At 32.1% G+C, this 23,036-nt stretch overlaps 2 protein-coding genes across 2 annotated transcripts; one reads left to right on the top strand and one right to left on the bottom strand.

The window, feature by feature from the left end:
- Positions 1-489: 489 nt before the first annotated feature.
- On the bottom strand, positions 490-4,473 carry LOC134707388 (uncharacterized). The gene is made up of 3 exons (XM_063567101.1): positions 4,332-4,473; positions 3,543-3,759; positions 490-1,086 (listed from the first exon to the last, which is right to left on the bottom strand). Exons 2-3 carry the CDS (start codon positions 3,735-3,737, stop codon positions 649-651), a joined length of 633 nt encoding a protein of 210 aa, XP_063423171.1. The 5' UTR covers positions 3,738-3,759; positions 4,332-4,473; the 3' UTR covers positions 490-648.
- A 3,074-nt stretch (positions 4,474-7,547) lies between these two features.
- On the top strand, positions 7,548-21,833 carry LOC134707379 (26S proteasome regulatory subunit 7). The gene is made up of 11 exons (XM_063567092.1): positions 7,548-7,719; positions 9,301-9,338; positions 9,949-10,030; positions 10,574-10,648; positions 14,668-14,824; positions 15,671-15,839; positions 17,219-17,383; positions 17,812-17,899; positions 18,802-19,004; positions 19,531-19,627; positions 21,621-21,833. The coding sequence occupies exons 1-11, from the start codon at positions 7,644-7,646 to the stop codon at positions 21,776-21,778; spliced, it is 1,308 nt and encodes a 435-aa protein (XP_063423162.1). The 5' UTR covers positions 7,548-7,643; the 3' UTR covers positions 21,779-21,833.
- The last annotated feature ends 1,203 nt before the right edge of the window (positions 21,834-23,036 follow it).

The raw sequence follows: 23,036 nt of genomic DNA, 5'->3' as shown, positions 1-23,036 counted from the left end.
AATCAGACTGTATCTACCTGTTAACTAAAAATAAACTAAGTCCTTTATTTTCAAATAAAGGGGGGGACCCAATATATTCAATATGTTGCCTGATTGAAAAGGATTTTTTTTATCATAAACAAAAACCGATTCCAGGAAGGTTTACAAAGAAATTAATGATTGAAAATTTTTCACTTGAGACTAAATGTTAACTTAAAAAATTAACACGGAAACATAGATATTTTCAAAAACAGAATCTAAAGTGAGGCCGCCGATGGGGACATAAACTGACGCAGGTTCGGCAAAAAGGAGATAATACCAACGGAGCAAGAGCAAAGAAAAAAACAGACAGTATGACCAAGAGACGAAATGTTATACAAAATCTGACTCAGAATTCAAAAGATTGAAACAACACGAATCAAACTTTGGGTGAACTCGGATGAGCACGAGGATCAACGATAGAGCAGCCATCAATATTTTATTTTCATCAAAACAAAACAAAATTTCCACTTTAATATTACGTTGAAGGATTTCGTATATAGTTTTTACGATTTCGGAAACTGAAAATATTAATCATTAGTGTTCACCACTATTGTGAATGTTAAAGCAAATATTATGATTAATTCTCGCGGTATAAAAAACAGATATTCTACATGTCGCTGGGTGCTCTTATATTACAGATGTCCTAGGTCTTCTGCGAAGGCATGATCTTAGCTCACGATTCCGCGTCTGTGCCTCTACTTCCAATACGTTGTGCAGGAAACATTGAAATTTATGCAAATTCATGCTTGCAGATGTCGGAGCAGGAACACTTGTCAACCGCTCTGTTGTGGCTTGGAGTTCATCTCTCGACGCTAGTCTCCATGTACCGGGATAATGTTTCCTTAATGTTGGATATTCATGTCTCATGTACGGTTGCTCTCTAAATTCCTCCACATCTTGGCGATGTCTGTCTTCATAAAGTCGTCGATCACGTGACCAAAGGACAGAACGGCGTGCACTAGATACTGTTGGTCGCCTAACTGTATTGTCGGATCCAACAAACTCCATTTCCTCTACTGGTGTTCCAAATACATGTCGTCTTATATCACTTTCTTGTATTTCTGACTGAAAATACAGTAAATATTATTAAACAGGTACATTTTTATTTTAATACGAATTTGGGGGTTAGAATCTCAGTACATGTATAGTAAGTCCTACCGAGGAGAACGAAATTTTACCTTTCTAAAGTGGGCTTTTGCAGGCTGTGTCTAGAATGCAACCCGTGTTCGGAAAGAGTCATACTCCTAGTAGAAAAAGGACACTCCATCATCACTCGTGAAGGGAAAAAAACTCATTTGTGGCAGATTCAGAGTCTATGTTTAACGGGGTATATAACATTTGGTAATAACTTGTGACTTCTCACGTCTAGTAGCTAAAACCGAATGCTAAAATTGGGCGCGTCCGGTAAGAAAAGTTAAAACCAATGAATCGTATAGGAAAGGATCACCTTAAAGAGCCCTTGCAACAACCCTAAGGGGTCTGTATGCACACCATATCCAACAAACACTCATTTTCCCTTGAGTAGCATGCAGTCAAAATGTTTCACCTGTTGCATTATTTGTCATTTGTTTCGTCTTTCATATGCATGAAATATTTGCCAATGGACGTTTAACAAGCATCAATCAATCTTACTTTCCAGTTGTTTCAACACCAGTCAATATTCAATACTCAATTTTTAATCCTTACAAATATCCTTTCTTTTGTAAAAAGGTGTCATGCTAGCTACTAAGAGATCGCAGAGGTAGTTTTAGTTGTTTAGATTTGAAGCTAGTTTTAGGTATGGTTGGATTTGAAGCTGGTTTTAAGTATGATTCGATTTAATAGGTTTTTTATGCCCCCGTCGAAGCGGAGGGAGCATTTTAAGCGTTTCCCTTGTCCATCTGTACGTACGTACGTCCCAAAGTTGGTTTTCAGTCTCTAACTTTAGTTTTCCTCTTTACAAATGGAAAAAATGCAATTTTTTTCGTTTCCGTTCTCTAACTTAAGTTTGCCTCAACCAAATGTTATGAAACTTATACACAATATGCTTATTACTACCAGTATCAGATAAAGTTTGAATTTAAGTCCCGTCACTTTTACTGTTCTATTTCTCTACAAATTGAAAAATTGCTGAAAATTTTCAAAAAATAGCATTCAATAAAATTGAGAATGGAAATGGGGAATGTATACCAAAGAGACAAAAGTATTTTTTTATTGGAGTTATCGTCCTTTGTCCATGATTGTCAACTACAATTAATGCTTTTTAATCTTTTTTGAAAATTGGAGTCGTCTTTCTTTGTCCAGAATAGTAGTTGAAACAATTAAAACCAATGCTTTATACAATGCAATATTCATTTTACTACTAACTGATAAAGTAAAGCAATCTTTACCATTCAGTGCTAACAAGCACTTCGATTACCATTCTAGGGTTATTCCCCTTTACAATTGGAAAAATTGCTGAATTTGCTCTTAATTTAAGTATGTCTCAACTATTATTGAAATGTATATAATATAATGCTCATTAACACTGAACTCAGTTTAATTTCAAATTTTGGCAGCTTCACTTTTACAATTCTTGAGTTATGTCCCTTTATTATGTTATATGCTAGCGGGATTTCTAAGGACGAATTCCCCATTTATTTGGTATAACCATAATGCTTTATGTTGGGAATGATGCTGGTAGGTCACCCAGTATCTTTAAAGCTTCTGTTGAATTGATATGAGCGCACCAGATGAAGGTGACGTTACCAAGTATTACAGAGGCCCTGAAATCAGTGCCGTACGGTTAAACATATTATCACTGGGTCTATACCCCTCTCTTGTAGAGTGTCAGTTCCGAAGGTATTAGTCAATCTGTGGATTTTGCTTCAGTCCACGCATGATTTAAACAGGTGCTCTGAAAGGATGAGCATCTACTGCTTCAATAGTGCCAGGGGCGGATCCAGCCATTTTAAAAGGGGTTCCAAACCAGGGCAAAAAAAGGGGGGTTCCAACCACATGTCCCCATTCAAATCCATTGACCGTCCCAAAATATGGGGGTTCCAACCCCGGTCCCCCCTCCTTGGATCCGCCACTGAGTGTCGCCCGTCATATTACCGAAGCTGTTATTAATAAACATGGAAATTTTTAAAACAGAAAACGCCTCCCCAGAGAATGCACTACGTCTAAATAGGGATTTAATATTTTATATAGCTGTTTGAAAAAATTAAATAAACTCTAGCACAAGTTGGAGTTTTTTTCACGCATGTCCAAATGCGTGGCATAGAACTTTTTGTTATATTTACAGCATTTACAAGACGGGAAGTCGGACTTAAAAATATTCTAGCCGCGCATGCAACAAGATTTTCCCGCGTCCACGTCTTTATCATCTTCGCTTGGCCAAGGGTTACGTTTCTACCCTAGGAGAGCACAACCATATAGTCAATGACTAACGAAAATGCTGTCGTGCAAATCAGTAACAAATTTTTAATGATGCTGAACATTTTTTGTATGTATAGGCTGGTAACGTTATTTACATTTCATTTCAAATTTACTATTTTTACCAAATCGAAGTCTCTTTTGTCAGCTTCTAATGCTGGGTTTGGAAACTGATATTTATACGATTGTCGTCTGAAAGTTTCTGTATCTCTTGTGTCCTGTTGGCTGATGCTGAACGCACGTGATTTTCGTCGTCCAAGAATCACCTCAGTTCCAAATGATACTGTTGCAGGTCTTTGTGATACGTCCATGGCCATCATGGTGATTAATCAATGTTATAAGCTGGAAGAAAAAGTTGATTGTTGTAATGATTTTTGTAACCTTATAACCATTTTGGGTAATGGAAGACTTTTCAAGAGATATTTCTACACAACAAATGTTTGGTAATTTTGGATTCATTGTTTGTATTGTTTTTAATATTGTTTCAGGTGTCATTAGATATATAGGAAAATAAGGAGATGGTGTGTGCTTGCCAATGTGTCAACTATCCACCAGAGACCAAAGGACGTGGATTTATGTCATCTTGTCTTCAACAATGAGAAAAACTCTTACCGTATAGTAAGCTATAAAAGCGCCGACATTGCACAATGTGAAACAAGTATAAACGAGAAAACCAACTGCCTGATATAAAAACAAAAACATCACATTTGTGACAGATTTGGTCTCCGACTCAAATCAACTTCAAAAAAATGTTCCGAAACGATACATTAAGATTATAGAGTTTCTTAAATCGAGTTTTCAATTCGGAAAAAACAGCAGCATTTTCTTATTAATAAAGACATGCATACTTTTACACCGAATCCAAAGTTTGAATGTTTAGAATATTATTATCAAACGTGTCGTATAGTACTTACATAACACCAGCCTATAAACAGCAATCTATTACAGTCGGCAAATTGATTTGAATTTCAATACCATCGTTCACACTTGTACAGTTTCCTCCTAAGGACAATTTAATGTCAGAAAAATACTAGCCAACAAAGTATCTGTAAAACCCCAAATCATTTATTGTTTCAGATTTTATCATTTAAATGCTAACTTCACACGGTTTTGTATATGAAGAAATAACCGTTATCTCGCCAGTAATACGATATTGTGTTTAATTTAAATTTAATGCAGTTGTGGATACTTTATTCATGGCATTATATAAATTGTCAAATCATTTAACACTTGCTAGGAGTAGTTCAATAGGTTTCTATATGATTTATATTGTATTGTTTCATTGCCCGTAAAAGGCGATCTATGAGATCTTGTTCTCCACTATACTGACTTAGTGCTTTGATACCTGTTAAAATTTACCCGTTAGTGACGAGGAATTTTTAATCGGGGTCTTGGGTTTCGTGTTTTTTTCCCAAGATTGGACTTATTTCGACTGGTTAAATCGAATTACTATTTGATTACCGTCTTAAAGTTTCTTATCAAATTTAAATCGATTGAAAGTATTCGAGTTGAGAGTTCAGTGCGGGCTTAAAAAAGCCAGGCGAGTTGTGAGTTATCATGATAAGTCGAGTTGCAAGAGAGTTAATACAAATAGGTCGAGTTGAAAGTTATGAATTGTCAAATCGCGAGATAAAAAAAAGTCGAGCAGCCAATTGAGAGTCGAGATGCGAGTTGAAAAAGTCAGTACAGAGGGTTTGATACGTAGTTCTTTATACATGCTAACAAGGATAATGTGCGTTTTTTTTATTTTTAGAAAATAAGTTACAATGTGAATCTTGTTTGCAAGTTAGTGCGAACGAGCATGCAAAGGTCACTGGTTGCATTGTAAAAGTGTCTTTATATACACAGAAACATGTCTTGATCCGAAGTAAACGATCCTCTTTTCCGTGTACAAGATGGTAGTTTTTCTTATCCAGATTTGATTTACCTGTATGTCTAAGACCGTCTAACATTCCTAAATGATTTGGAGAACACCGTGTTTATTACGCACATCTTTAGAAAACTTCATAATAACAAATGAATAAATAATTGAATGTTATCATAATTAACAAATGCATTTCAGGCGCTTCAACCAATACCAATATCTGGTGTTATTCGAAAGAAAGAACATTAAAATGTATTATCATAATTGAATGAAATGTTCCAGCTTAAGGTGCATTCACACGATACGATTTTCCATTCGATTTTCATTCGATTTTTACCTGTGCACCTGCTTTCGACTAAAATCGTACTGTGTGAACACTAAAATCTGAAGTCGAAAGTCAAGTCGAAACGTCGTTTTGAAATCGAAACGTACGCTAACGTGAAAGAAAGCACTCTTCATCAAAACTTCAACGGATATTACATTCCACGGATATTACATTTCGAGTATTCCGTCTTTTATAAAACATAATACGTGTATCTGAAGAGAGAAGTTGTATTAGAATTAAATTTTAATTTAACACCGATATCAATATGTTAGGTGTAGAATCTATTTTCAAAACTGTGTTTATTAAGAAAACAGGGATTACATGCTGAACAAATTTCTGCATATTTCACCATGGTTTCAAGTCTGATTATCATATATAGTTTTTAGTATTTTAAAAATGACCATAATTGATATATAAACAAAAATATTCAAGGAAACCTTACAACTCATACTACACTCTTTATTGTGCTAAATATTTCGCCATGCTTGGGTCTTTTATCACTTATTAGTCTTAACGGAAATTACAGGTTTGCGAAAAAACGTTTATTACGGCCAGTACGATCACTATGGTAGTCTCAATGAAGATGGTAGTGCAATATGTATTAAAGATAATTAATATTAAAGAAATATAAAATATCCGATAAAGTAGTAAAAGCTACAGGTATACATAAAAAAAAACTGGCTAGACGAAACAAATATTTTGGAGACTTTAGAAATAGTCCTTGGAAATTCATTATCAAATCACCATTCAATAAATAACTCAATGATATTTGTTTAAACTTTAATAATACTTGCGTATAAAGATAATTTCGGAAGTTGCTGCGTTTAGAAATATAAAGAAAGCACTTGTTCAAATCTGATGAAAATCGAATGGAAAATCGTATCGTGTGAACAGAACGCTGTACGATTTACCTGTGCGACGGTGTCAAGTCAAATGGAAAATCGAACGGAAAATCGTATCGTGTGAATGCACCTTTATCCTGAATTAATCAGCTATCTTGACAGGGGGTCAGGAACGAATAAACCTTAAATTTTGAGTAAAATCGAAGACCAGATAGTTATTGATATTGTTACATATATAATTACAATTCTGACTCTAGAGGGGTAGTGGCTTTCCAATTCCCCCTTTGTCAGTTCCTCAATAAGAAAAAGGCTACTAGAACAAGTATACAAAGATTTGAACACAACCATTTTGAAATATTCATGCTCAAACTCATGAAAATATTGGCTCGTGAAAAAGAAAAAAATTCCCAATACACAAGACAAAAGATTAATTTATATATATAGGAAAGAGCTCAGTGGTGCAGAGCATTGCAGTTAAAAAATCTAGACATGTTCTTTGCGTTCAATTTTACCTTCTTTATTCCAGCGCAGTGAGGTCAAAATGAAAACGGCGAAAACTTTCACAGCCGAAGCCCTAAAAATATAGTGACTAAGACATAAACATTTCAGATTGAGCAACACGAACCAAGTAACAAAAATAAATAAATAAATCGGTGACATATGTGCTCAGTAATTTGGGACAGGACCATCATTTTAAGCCCTCTTTTTTTTTTTCCAAATCCCATTTTTTACAGCTTTTTTTTATTTTTGCTATAATTTGTATTAATACTAAATGCCTCTCTGACATCAATTATTTATCTAATAAATGATCGGTACTTCATGTAATTTCTCTAACCTTTAAAGATCCTAAACTTGATCTGATGATACTGACGGTATAGTAAAAAGTCATGATTTAAAAAAAGCACTTCACAAAGTTTAGAGGAGCAAAAATTGTGGTTTTGTTTGAAGAAAAAACCCATTTATAAAAAAGGGGTACTAGACTCTGTAGCAAATGCACTTCGATCCATCAATTAACAAATTTGTGTTTTCATGTGTAAAGACGAATGTAATATCATTGTATCATCGGTACCTTGAACATTAATTTAGACTATTTGAAAATCACACCGGAAGCATTTTTATTTTTCATAGCACCGTTTCCGGTGTAAATTATTTTTCGGTCTTCCCTTTCTCCTCTTTAATTTATTCCTACTTCACAATGAAAGATTATTTGGGATCTGACCAAAGAAAAGTGAATGACAACAACAAAGATGCAGAAGACAAACCGATACAGGGTACTTTACAATCCTAATATGAAATTCAGTTTTGTTCAAAATTGCGTTGTCATGTCACAAGAGTCAATTTTTGTATTTTGATTATGTCTTAAATACGATGCAAAACTGTAAATACTAATGAATTTGTATTCATTCAACTTTCTGGTGCATGTTTGCAAATGACATTATAATGCCACAGACTGTTGTTAGTGAAAGGAGACACGTTTTTGAAATATTGTTTGTGAACTTTTTCTAATTGAGTATACATAATTTATATAAGGTATATAAAACGAACTTTATTGAATCAGACTAAGGCTTGATCGGATTGCAAATTTATCAAATATACAAGAGCATTATGCTTAACATCAGAATGACAATCTAAAGTGAAAGACATTGTATATATTGAGAATGTGTCGTTAGTAATCAGGGCATAAAACTTGTGTATAGAGTGATGACTTTTATATATGGGTAATGGTGCTACTAATGGGTCCCTGTAAATATTCATATACATGTAAATATTCATATTCTTATCCTTCGGGAGTGCTCCTTAGATAGGAGGAACATACCAGTAACAGTAACAGTAACAGTATGCTGCACTTAAAACCTTAGGCATAAATTGCACTACTACCTTTTCTTAGAACTTGTCATTTGTAGCATGACATTAGAGAACAGTCAATTTTACATTGTTTAGGACATCAGAGGGCAGTAGGGCAAGTACATGTAAGTAGGAATCTGGATGTGGCCTACTGAATTAAAAAAAAAAATTAAGTTATTACCCGATTTGTATTAAATGAGCAACATGACATAGGACATATGTGGGGCATATCTGCTTTATATCCTTACAAAAAAAAAATTAAGTTATTACCCGATTTGTATTAAATGAGCAACATGACATAGGACACATGTGGGGCATATCTGCTTTATATCCTTACAAAGCACATAAGCAAGAGCGTGCTATACATATTCTATTGCGTTTCATCTTTTTTCATCTGTGTTTTTTATGTGTTTTTATTAATGAAACATTGTTTTTATTTACTATTCAAAACTATGTCAGCTATATCCTTAACTTTGATTTTATTAAGATAACAACTGTATGAAAGCCGTTGTAAATGCACTCCTAATCAGATGTCTTGGCTGACAAATAGTATAAATAGAAAATATAAACAAACAGTTGATCCCACTCATCGTAAAATCATAAACTTCTCAGATGATTGTCCAGTTCCCTTTTAAATTATCTACATTTTAAATTTGTAGAAATCCCTAACAGATTTAACATTTATAATGGTATTTGTACTCTGTGACTTCAAAACTGTTCTAACATGAAATTCAATAAAATTTCGACTATAATCACTATTTAAAATTTTGACTTTCATTCCAAGGGAAATAACTCAAAATTGTCTTGAAGAAAGATGAAATGCAGAACTGAAATTAAAATGAAGATGGGGTGTTATAAAATATGCCATAAAAAGGACAAATTATCCTTTAGGAAACACTACTTAACTTGAGCATTGATAGATTCATAAACATTATTTCCCCCTACCTGCAATGCATGATTGTCATTATTGTATGAATTAAATAAAACTTTTTTATTTTATGTTTCAGCTCTGGATGAAGGAGATATTGCTTTGTTGAAGACATATGTAAGTTTTCCACTGTAGCCCACCTGGCCCATTGCCTTTGCCATGTGAGCGTACATGTATATAAACTGCAATCTTTTTCTGTTTATGAGGGACAGTTGCATAAGTTTGTTTGACTTTACCGTAGTTGTATCCATTAATATCTTACTTTGCAATCTTAATCAGTCAGTTCTTGAATTGTTGCATTACATTCATTTTAATGTTGATGAAATTTTGTTTTGATATGCATAAATCAACCAAAAATGCACTGTATGACTTCAACAAATTAACATGATTAAGAGTAATGTAGTCAAAAATAAATTTACAAATCCATCATCTCATAATTTAAGATCCATGTAAGATCATTTCTGAATTAACAAACTTTTTAATACAATGCAGGGAGGTTAACAGTACAGCAAATATATTTCTCATAAATGTTTTTTTATTATCAGGGAGTTGGCAGGGACAGTACATGTTGTACAGTAATTCTATTTTCCATTCATGTTTTTATTGACGGGGAGTTGGACAGAACCTGTACAGTAAATCTATTTCTCATAAAGGTCTGTTCTATGGTTGGGTTGTTGTCTCTTTGACACATTCCCCATTTTCATTCTCAATTTTATTGTATTTACAGGGAGTTGGACAGTACAGCAAATCTATCAAGAGTGTGGAGGAAGATATACAAAATACATTGAAAAAAGTCAATGAACTTGCAGGTTTGTCATCATTTAGTTAGCAAATTGATATTTCCTACGCAAATAAATGAAGACATACATATACATAATATATATAAATATAATATAATGACAGGATGTGGTGAGATGGTATATGTTTATATTAAGATAATGAATGTACATGTATAGATGTACGTTTTGGTTGTTTTTCGGTTCAATGTAAAGTATTAAAAGATTGATAAAAAAAAAATTGATTAATCTTATTTCTGGTAGAGTACAAGAATTCAAAAGTCAATGGTAGTAGACACATTTGTTCCTTGTTTGAACAAGTGGATTTCTTGAAAGATGCATTGGTACACAGCTCTCTGACTATTGTATACTTTTAAATTCCCGTATTAAATGCATGGTTATAAATGATTGTATATATAAAGAATTAAAGACTACCTTCTTTGCACTTTCATTGTACTTTTGTAAATCATGATCAAGAATCTCCACCCTAACTGTGACTGTTTGTGGAAACCAACACAAATTTGTATTTGTTATCTTTTTAGTTTTCTCTAATTGACTATGCTTAATTTATTACAGGTATTAAAGAATCAGATACAGGATTGGCTCCTCCAGCATTGTGGGATTTAGCAGCAGACAAACAGACATTACAGAGTAAGAGGCATCATACTCATAAACATATTACATTTTGCAACATTTAAGTTTATACTTATTCAAGAGATAATCCTGGGTTTGAAATTAGTTATAGATTAGACCATGAAATATTTCTTTTTCTTTTACATATATATACTGAACATTGCATCATTCCTTTAGTAGTTCCCTACTGAAACAATTAAGAAAAAAATCTGATAACACAATTGTCTCAGATTAAAAGTAGGTCTCTGTTAATTCTGTTTACTGAATTGTTAAAAGAAGATTTAATGAAACTATCTGCGAGTATTTTCAGTAAATATTTCATTGTAGTGAGGTGTAGTCCAACTGGATAGGTTTTAATTCCAGACATTGATACAGAAATATATGATAATCTACAGTACTCTTCAAAAATATAGATTCGATAACTTTTTTCTCCGATTTCCGTGTTTCTCGGAATCACACCGAGTATCGCGGATTTCACTCCTAAAATCCTCCAAAGATTCTCTCCCAACACCGCGTGGCTGTTAATTGGTTTATTGCCCATCGGATGTACTTCAAATTAACGACGTGTGACAACATAATTGGATTACCCAGATAATTTACCTTTGAACATTTAATCGATCTTGGTTGCACAGGTGTGCTTTAAAATCACGGTATTATAAATTGAACAAATGTTTTCCTTTCTTTGACAGATAAAGATGTGACAATATCATTTAGAATAAGATAATTATTATCTTTTATATTTGTGTCTTATGCCGTTATCTTTAAAATAGAACGAGTGTCTTATGCCGTTATCTTTAAAATAGAACGAGTGTCTTATGCCGTTATCTTTAAGATAGAACGTACATACGAAAAAGTATGAGGAAAATTGTTATTTTGTGTTTCTATTACAGTCCGGTCAGGTCATACATTGTGGTCTTTCAGTAAGGACGATTTTGCCACAATTAGTTTCTTTTATAACTTATTCAATAAGCAATATCAGCGCATTAATTGTTCATTATTAAAAAAATCAACTGGCTAATAAAATCATGTTGTTTTTTCGGTAACCCGATTCATCGGATCATCAAGTAAACTTAATTTATTGAGCAATGTAAAATATGATGTTCCACCACCTCGGTACATTTATACAGACTTGAATAATTCAAATTACGAACAGAAACTGTTAAATGACAACTCTGTTGACAAAGGAAAAAATTTCAAGTGATATTGATAGTGCTCTTCATTTTCGCATTTTACGGAACGGTTTTCAAATTGACGAAAGTATTTATATCAATTTCGTCATTTGAATTTGGAAAGTGAAAAATATTTTCACATTAATTATATAATAAATGTACTATAATTCTACCGGTGTTTGACAAGTTTATGACGCTCAATCATTTTACGTTTACAAAAGATGTTAAAAGTTGTGATGATAAGTAATCCGCTTATCGCTATCCGATAGGTCACTAATCCTTTAATTATTAATAAAATTTATCAAACCTCATAATTGCCCATCATAATATTCTATTCCAGTTAAATCAGTCATCATTTTATTTTCAAAATTTCCCAACCGCCTACAATTGGCATTTCTTTATTGTATTATCATGATTATTGTCATTTGAATACAATCAATCACCCTGGACAATTTCCATCATAATTTCAATTAATACATCACCAACTGTAAATCTATATTATTGACCATGGACATATAACTAATGTACTTTCTTTTTTGAAAGATAAAACATTAAAGTTCAAATATTTAAAAATGTGTTCACGTTTATTTTCAGATAAGAATTATATTTTCCCGATAAATCAATTGTAAAAGGACCTTCTGGAGCCTCAATACGATTGCACAAAAATGTCGTTCTGCAACTTTAGAAACCTTGAATGGACTTTCCCACGGTCGGCCAGAAAGGTCACCTGAGTTTACTAGTACACGATATTTTTTCCCGCCCTTTAAAAAACTCGTGCTGTGGATAACATTGATGTTAACTATTTTTAGCATTTAACATTGTTAAGTAAGTCAAGAACAAGTTCAACCCAAACTGTTGATAACTGAGATGTGTATCGTGGAATTGTCTTCGCATGGCAAATAATTGTTTTTAAAATCTTTTATTGAAAATACACAAATTTACATTCATTGTGCGAAAGTTAATATTAAACAAAGACGAATTAATGCAGCTGGAAGTATTCCTGTTGTAACGGAAATATATTATTATTCTGCTGTACTGCCAACAAATCGTAAAACGAAAATGCCGTAATTGTTAAGCATAACGAATGGTGAATAATATTTTCCTTTTTACTTGAATATACAAAACTTTCAAACACGTAATTTTATTTAACTGCTCAGATTAATTTAGCGAAAGTTTCCGGTGAAGACATCGAGGTCAAAATTAAGTAGTTTTCATTTTTTATAAAACTTAAATACAATTGAAAGAATTAACAACAACATTTTGCTTTTAAATCTTTTATTCATTCCAGCAATTAGATAATCGTAAAAAGAAAATGCCGTAGATTTACACAATTATTACGGGGCAATTATTTTGTCTAATGAATGGTGAATAAATTTTCCTTTTTACTTGCATATATAACATGTATAAAACTTTTAGACTTATAATTTTTAAATAAAGACTTTAACTTTGAAGTAGAATATTTTGTTTTTCACATATTCCGCTATATTTTATAATCGTTTTTTTTTAAAGCAAGTACATTAAGGTTAAGATATTTTTAGATGGGCTAACAAAAAATACGAAAATATTTTGACTTTAGTTTTTATTACCACAAATGAAATTTAATTAGTATAAATTTAAAAGACATTTAAAATTATACACCTGTTTGACACTTAAACTGGAACAGTAGACCGGAAATATAATTCTTTATTACTTCAACCTTTACCTGTCAGGTAATCCAATTACCCATTCAGTCTTGTGCCGGTATAGATCAAAGTAGGATAAGGGCAATTAATTCCTCGGTGTAGAGAGTGACCTCGTTATCACAATAAACATTTACCTGATTTTGGGAGAGATTACTCCCAAATTCCTCCCAACATTTTGGGAGGAATATCGGAGTTTTTCGGAGTGGCTCCGACATTTTCCTCGGTGTAGGGTGTGGGAGAGTTGGTACTCTTGAAGGGTACTGTATGTCAAAGAATTTGGAAACAGCATTTTGTTGGATAGTCAATTAAATGCAGATCCCCTGTTGAGATTGTTCATGTTTTCTTGCTACTAACCAATAAAAGGGAGCATATTCAATGAGCATCATATTTCACAGTTCATATGCCATGCCTATAATACCACCTAGACCCAATAGAGGTTACCTTAACTTTTTTATGAGACCACCATATCAGCCACCTGTTACATTAGAAATTAAGAAAAAAAAAGGTGTAAGTCACAGCAACTTATCAGTGTAATTTGTTGTTCATGGCAAGTTGCCACATTAGCTGAAGAAGAAGATTTACCAGTAGTCAAATTATAACTATCTGAAATATGTTAAAGACAGCATGTGTCAAGATCAATATTGCTTGACATGGTCGTACACAGTAATACTGCTTTCTCAGGCTAAAGGTTAATGAATGCTATGACTTGATGGAAGATGAAACCCATGTGACCTTTTAAGATTAATAAATTTATAGTTATCACTGAAAATATGTTAAAAGGATTTTAAAAAGTAATTATGCCCCACCTACGATAGTAGAGGGGCATTATGTTTTCTGGTCTGTGTGTCCGTTCGTCCGTCTGTCCCGCTTCAGGTTAAAGTTTTTGGTCAAGGTAGTTTTTGATGAAGTTGAAGTTCAATCAACTTCAAACTTAGTACACATGTTTCCTATGATATGATCTTTCTAATTTTAATTCCAAATTAGAGTTTTTATTCCTATGTAATGTATGTCACGGTCCACTGAACATAGAAATAATAGTGTGAGTGGGGCATTCGTGTACTGAGGACACATTCTTGTTCTTATATTTAGTCGATTTTGTTAATCCTCATATTTATATAACCTCAATCAATGTTGTAATGATAATTAAATTCTAACTGAGAATTAACATTTGTAATTTATTTTACAGGTGAGCAGCCACTACAGGTAGCAAGATGTACAAAGATAATAAATGCAGATTCTGATGACCCAAAGTATATCATTAATGTCAAACAGTTTGCCAAGTTTGTTGTTGATCTAGGGGACCAAGTAGCTCCAACTGATATTGAGGAAGGAATGAGAGTTGGGTAAGGCTATTGTCAGGGGCATTAACTCTTGTGGGTCTGAGGTCCATAAACTAACTTTACTTGGAGGGGACTTTTCATTGAAATACAAAAGTCAAGTACATCTCATTCTTGACACTTGATGCTTTATATGCTTTATTAAGAAATAATCTTTCACTTAAAAATTAAAAAATCTTAGGCCTTTAAATATCTGTACAGCAAATTTGATATCCTGTATATAAACTTTAAGGAGATGTGGTATGATTGCCAAAGTGAAAACTATCGACCATAGATGTTGTAGATTATAGGCAAAAGAACAGCATTCAACAATGAGATAAACCAATATTGTATAAATCTATAAAAGGCCAAGACATGAAAAATTTGAAACCATTCAATTAAGACAACTTAATGGATGGTTGTCATTCTGTAAAAGCATTATTATGACTGTTGTGCAATATCTCACACTTGGTTTCTTTCATAGTGAAAAGTCTTCTTTAACTTCTGTTACAGCTGGTTTAAAAGACAATTCCCTTTTGTCAAAACATAACATGAATTTGTTCTGGCAAAGGGGAATTGTCTTTTAAACCAGCTGTAATAGATGTTAAAGAAGACTTTTCACTATGAAAGAAAGCAAGTGTGAGATATTGCACAACAGTCATAATAATCACATGAATTTTTTCTGGTATAATGTATCAGGAATGTTGTAATACATCATAACTTTGTCTGTTATAAAATTTTATGTGACATACCTATATTTTTGAAGAGCCCAATTTAAAATCTTCAGACGGGCAAGATCACTTGACTTCAGGTCAACAGAGAAAATGGTTAATATATTGACTTTCTATTGAAAATTATTCTTTCTGGTTTTAGTGTTGACAGAAATAAATATCAAATCCATATACCCCTTCCACCAAAGATTGACCCGTCAGTTACCATGATGCAAGTGGAAGAAAAGCCAGATGTTACCTATAGTGATGTTGGAGGATGTAAAGAACAGATAGAAAAACTCAGAGAAGTTGTAGAGACACCCTTACTTCATGTAAATATTGTTTTAAAAACAAATATATCAAAAAAAAATTACAATAATGAACATTCAGATATTAACACAAAGATATTCATTTCCCCCATGCTTTTAGATGTCAAGTTTTAGAGTCTTTTGTTGTTTGTACACCTTCCAAAAATGAGTATTGCAGTGATACATGTATATTTAAAAGTATTTACTGTTTATACATTTTTTCAGTGCCAAGATTTACAATACAACATTAAATATCTACTGGAACAGGAACTTGTCAAAGCATGAAAATGAATACAAAGAAAATATAAAAATTTAGTTTGAAAGATTGTTTGCTGAATGGCAAGAAAAGCTAGGAAGATTTTGCTTAGAATCTAAAACTTGTGTTGTTGTCTATACAATATATTTATATATGGAAGGAAAATTATAGTAGAATATACAGTTAACTCTCCTTGTCTCCCACTCAGTTGACTCGAAATTTCGGATGAGTTGAAGTTTTCACATGGTCCCGAAGTTTGTTCCATATAAATGTATGTATTTTGACTTCTGATGAGCTGAAATTTTGGTTGAGTCGCACTTAATTTACAGTCCCAAGGTTAACAAAAGCATTCAAAATTCATTATTTATCTTGAACTAATACAAATATGTCAAAACAAGACCTCCAGGAAATAAATGGATTGAAGAGTTAATCTGACAATACATGTGTTATTAAATTTCCAGTCACTGACCACTGTAATTGATTTATGACATGCTATTTCCACGAGTGTTTACCTGAGATTATCTTTTATAGAATTTTCATAAATAATTAGTAGTGATTCCTTGTTAATGTTCATGACAAAGTTTTTAAAATGTTTACAAAACAATTAATCGTGATTTACACTAATGATCTTGGGTGTGTCTAAGGTGAGGATTAAAACTTGTGTTGATGATCACCTAAAAACTACTCAATCAGCGTCTTTTATTTTATTTTCTATTGAGAAGAAAGAGTGAGATGAAACAAAATGAAGAGACATCTTAATTTTCTAAAATCTCTTGTATCCAGAATAAACAAATGTGTCAACTTTTAACACCCTAAATAACTCTAAGATTGATATGAAATTACTCTCTCGGATAAAGGCCATAGGAAAAAAATGTAACTGAAACAATTGAATAAGTAAAAATAATATTATTATATTAATGAAAGACCATCAATCTGATACCAGAATATTGATCCCATTCCCATATTCATCCAGATTTATTTTAGCTTTACCAAGCTAAGCAAGAGTTGTGTCCCTTGGTCTGTCAAACTTCTGATTTTTGTTTGAGTCGAATATCTCGTATATATTATGTGTATCTCGAAATAATTCTCTGGTCTGACTGACTTCAAGATAACAAGAGTCAACTGTATATATATATTTCATTTATAGCCAGAAAAGTTTGTCAACCTTGGTATAGAGCCTCCAAAGGGAGTATTGCTGTTTGGTCCACCAGGAACAGGAAAGACATTGTGTGCCCGAGCTGTAGCTAACAGAACTGATGCTTGTTTTATAAGAGTAATTGGTTCAGAACTTGTACAGAAATATGTAGGCGAGGTAAGGGTCCCTTTTAAAACTTTTAACAGGGATATGTAAGAAGGACAGGGAACATTTAGAACTTGTACAGGAATATGTAGGAGAGGTAAGGGTCCCTTTTAAAACTTTAAACAGGGATATGTAAGAAGGACAAGGGAAACATTTAGAACTTGTACAGGAATATGTAGGAGAGGTAAGGGTCCCTTTTAAAACTTTAAACAGGGATATGTAAGAAGGACAAGGGAAACATTTAGAACTTGTACAGAAGTATGAAGTAGTAAAAAAAATATGTAGGTTATTAATACAGATTATTAAAATATAAAATAGAACAAACTTTTACCACTGTTAAACTTTTGTTAAGTAATTTTTTTTGATAAATGCATCTGCCTACTGTTGCTCTTGTATTTAAATGTAAAGTATTCTTACAGATTTTTTTATTGACTTTACAGGGTGCCAGAATGGTGAGAGAATTGTTTGAAATGGCAAGAAGTAAAAAAGCCTGTATTATTTTCTTTGATGAAATAGATGCAGTTGGAGGTAATTCATGATACAAATTAATTTTTGCAATCATAAAAGTTAGATAGTCCCCATAGGTTCCCTAAAACATTTTTATGCCCCACCTACGATAGTAGAGGGGCATTATGTTTTCTGGTCTTTGCCTCCGTTTGTCCGTCCGTTCGTTCGTCCCGCTTCAGGTTAAAGTTTTTGGTCGAGGTAGTTTTTGTTGAAGTTGAAGTCCAATCTATTTGAAACTTAGTACACATGTTCCCTATGATATGATCTTTCTAATTTTAATGTCAAATTAAAGTATTTACACCAATTTCATGGTCCACTGAACAAAAAAGAAGATAGTTTGAAGCTCAGGTTAAAGTTTTTGGTCAAGGTAGTTTTTGATGAAGTTGAAATCCAATCAACTTGAAACTTAGTACACATGTCAACTATGATATGATCTTTCTAATTTTAATGCCAAATTAAAGTATTGACCCTAATTTCACGGTCCAGTGAACATGTAAAATGATAGTGCGAGTGGGGCATCCATGTACTATGGACACATTCTTGTTGTTTTTTAATAATGGAAATGAATTAGCCTTAAAAATTATTTTTTTTACCTTTGATGTTTCTGGTCATTAGTCATTATAACTGATTATAAACTTGATGTCCAGAAGTTAATATAAGTAATTAATTATAAAGAGATGTGAAGTATAGTAGTTGGAATAACTGATTATAAAAGGATGTACAGTACTTAATAAAACTCATTATAAAAATTTCAGAATTATCTGAAAAAATTATAGGTGATATTCAGTAACAATATTATTTTTGTTGCTTTTAAATATAAAGTGCCTTATTGTTGTTACTGGCATTTATTTCAGACTTGGATTATTGCTGATCACAGCCAAGAATTATATACAAAAAATATTAACTAAAACATTTATCTCTAGGAGCAAGATTTGATGATGGTGCTGGCGGTGATAATGAAGTACAGAGAACTATGTTAGAACTGATTAATCAATTAGATGGTTTTGATCCCCGTGGAAACATAAAGGTTCTCATGGCAACCAATAGACCAGATACATTAGATCCTGCTTTAATGAGACCTGGAAGATTAGACAGAAAAATAGAATTTGGTTTGCCAGATTTGGAGGTATGCAACCATTGTTTTATCAGTTTACTTCATGGTTTTTGACTCTACAAGTATCTATGAAATTCTTCAATACAAAAAAAATGGTACCAACAAAAAATATTCTATATTAGATTACCTTTAATATATAACATTGAGAAGTCTGTATGAGGGATGGAAGCTAGACTTTATTCAAGAGTATCTTATATATAATTGTGTGTGTATATCTGAACTTCTTTCATGTACAGTGAGAGACACACTGATCAGGCATCTGTTTTGCTGTACAGGATGTGTAAATATACTCTAACCTTTAGACTTTAACCAATACCAAAAATGGAGTATCAATCATTGGCAACAAGTGTAGTTCTAAGAATGCTTGTGCAATTATTTTTGGTTATTTTTAGTCTGAAAACCACAAATTCATTATTTAAATCATAAATCAAATATTATGATTAAATGATTAGAACGATGCTGACTATCAATCAAAACTTGTTGGTTTAAAGGAGGCTTGGAATAATTATTTCTTACCTTATAATTATTTCTATTTTAGGGTAGATCTCATATATTTAAAATCCATGCTAGATCCATGAGTGTAGAGAAGGATATCAGATATGAATTATTAGCAAGACTTTGTCCAAACAGCACAGGTATGGAAATTAGTTTTTATATTGTAATAAAAAGTAAAATCACTAAAATACTAAACTCCTAGGAAAATTCAAAACATAAGTCCCTACTCAAATAGCAAAATCAAAAGCTCAAACATATCAAATGAATGGACAACAACTGTCATATTCCTGACTTGGTACAGGTATTTTCTCATGTAGAAAATGTTTGATTGAACCTTGTTTTATAACTAGCTAAACCTCTCACTTGTAATGTATGACAGTCACATACAATTCAATTATATTGACAACGATGTGGATGAACAAAACAAACAAACATAATAAGTAAAAATGTCAAAAATAGGGGTGCAGCAGTCAACATTGTGTTGTTATCATAACCACTATAAAAACAATCAAATATGTAAAAAAAATGCTTACCATGGCACAACAACACAATGATGGGATATATAAGTACAGGGCTAGAAATACACAATTGGGTTAATATTTCACTTCTGTTTCACTTCTTTTGTCCAAACAGACCAGTGTTACTGTCTTTTTACTTTTATATTTGAAAACAAATTTTAATATATGTTTAATAATTGGTCTTTGTACTTGAAACATTTTGTCAAGAAGGTTTGTAATAAAAAAAAAAAATAACAAGTTCAGAGGACCTTTCAGTTTGTGCCAAACTGTTTTCCACTATATAATATATTCAACTAAAAAATCTGAAAATTTCTGTCTAATGAACATTTTGTCAGTCAGACAGAGTTAGGGATACTCTGCTGTTTTAATACATATTTTAACACTTAAATTTCTGCTCTAAAGTCACTGTTCTAGTTGATTTAGTGAATCTTTACTTGTTCATAATTAATAAGAAATCTAGTTAGATAAACTTGAATTACCAACAAAAACAGAAAGCTATAAGACCTGTATTTACAATTACAGAGACAAAATATCATGCTCCTTTCATCTAGGATTATGTAAATCAGTCTGTCAATCCTGGTGTATGTCAAAACCAGAAAGATATTTTTTTTGTTAAATAAATAATAATTGGTTTACTAATTTGTATGAAAATTTTAAGTAATTTTCAGAAAGGTTCCTTCCTTGTAGGATAGTGTGAAAGTACTTTAATTCGTTGGTATCAATTTTCGTGGTTTGAGCAACATTAACATGTTTGTTGTTTTTTGGGATATGATTGCTTTTAAGCAATCTGTAGACTTATACCATTGACTCAGGGCCAATACCCTCACGTCAACTGTTTTATTCTAAACATCAAGGAACATCTCAGATTCTTGAGATTGTCTTGCTTTAAATGGTATTAAAACAAAAGGATTGAATTTAAACAACTGTCCTATAATGTTCTTCTCATAATTCTCATGTTTCGATATTTCCCTTGACTTTTATGCATGTTTTTAACAACATGGAAATCAAAATTAAATTACACATTACATTTGACTTTTTGTGTCAATGTAATTTAAAAATTACTTTCCAATTACTTGGCAAATGTTATTAATTACTTCAATTACTTTTGAAAGGAAAATTAAAATAATATACTGACAACATGCATTTATTATATCAAAAGGTTATAGTATAGTACATAATTCAGAAATCAGTTATCTCTCATAGGATGAAAGCTTAGTTTAACATATAAAAAAGAAGATGTGGTATGATTGCCAATGAGACAGCTATCCACAAAAGACCAAAATGACACAGACATTAACAACTATAGGTCACCGTACGGCCTTCAACAATGAGCAAAGCCCATACCGCATAGTAAGCTATAAATGGCCCATATAAGACAATGTGAAACAATTCAAACGAGAAATCTAACAGCCTTTTTTATGTAAAAAAATAAACGAAAAACAAATATGTACATGTAACACATAAACAAATGACAACTATTCTATTTTGTCTAATTCTAACCCTGGCACATTCAAATCTGAGCAAATCATATGCAGAACTTTGTGAGTTCCACCATAAAATATCAATAAAATATTCCTTGTATGATAATGTTATTAATTTATGAATATGGTTACAGGAGCTGAAATTAGAAGTGTATGTACTGAAGCTGGAATGTTTGCCATCAGAGCTAGAAGGAAGATGGCAACAGAAAAAGACTTTCTAGAAGCAGTGAACAAAGTGATTAAGGCTTATGCCAAGTTCAGTTCCACACCAAGATACATGACATATAATTAAATTATTGTCATAGACATTACAGTTGTTTAAAATAAATGTTCAAATTTTGTATGAAGACGGATTTCATTATTTGTTGCAGTTCACCTACGATGCCAGTACAATGTATTACACATATGTATTGCTCTCTTTCTGTTGATAGGTATTGTTTGTGATTTTCATTTTTGTAAGATTTTATTCTGTGTAAAATATGAAAAAAAAATACATTCCTGGATACTTTACCATGTTTACTCTTTGTCATTTTTAGCTGGTCTTTTCAGTAAGTGCAGGTTATTACCAATAATTCTTAGTCATAGTCTTTCAGTGCTGGTTTAAGAATAAGAAACATAGTGACCGTACCAGATTTACTCTTAACTAAACTAAACCTACTTATCAAATTTGCCACCATGACTTAAAAAAACTCTAAGAAAAATTGATAGTCATATTTATGATCTTGAAAACAATGGAAAAATCATTCAAGTCATTTACTCCCAACTTTTATGAAAATGGATATTTGTATTCCATATGATGGTTGACTCTTGACCACTGTGACCACTGTTCAGCAAAGCAACCACTACGACTTAACACTGGACAAATATAAAAAAAAAACAAATGGGAAAAAATCATGTAGATATATTGCTGCCATTATGTATAAAGAAAATGATACATGTGTTATGAATTTGTGTCCAGCTACAAAGTCAAAGGATATAAAGAGTGGTTGCAATCCTTTCTCTAAGACAATGATAGTCTCTGTTTAAAACTAAAGTTCCTTTCTAACATTAATGTAGAGAAGGGTGCATTTCTGAGCTAGTTGCTGTCACATAGTTTGGAAACAACCATGTTTAATACATGTGGTCAATAAGTATTTGATAGTTAACTTGACTTATTCTGTATAAGAAAATTTTATGTTTTAATTTCCATTTATATGGTTGAGGACTTATTACTACTATAAAGATTGCTACCATCTTTAAAATAGAAAAAATCACTAAAGTCAAAATTAAAAAACATGACACTTTAGCTTTGGTGAAGCAGAATAAACTTTAATTTAAGATAAAGGAGTGTTCATTTTATAAAGATAATGGACTGTTTTATCTTGCATGTTTTATAATTGTAGCAAATATACCAAAACATTAGGACATGGAATGGTTTAAAAACATTGAAGAGGGGTGAATTTAAAAAAAAAATATATTTATATCTCAAGTACTGCAAGTAGCAGAACTTTCCCTCTTGGTAATATATTTTCAACTCTTTTACAACACAGTCATTTATAAGTTGTCATTAT

This window comes from Mytilus trossulus, chromosome 2 (assembly GCF_036588685.1).
Source record: "Mytilus trossulus isolate FHL-02 chromosome 2, PNRI_Mtr1.1.1.hap1, whole genome shotgun sequence".
NCBI lineage: Eukaryota > Metazoa > Mollusca > Bivalvia > Mytilida > Mytilidae > Mytilus > Mytilus trossulus.
This window is presented reverse-complemented; position numbering and strand designations above follow the sequence as displayed.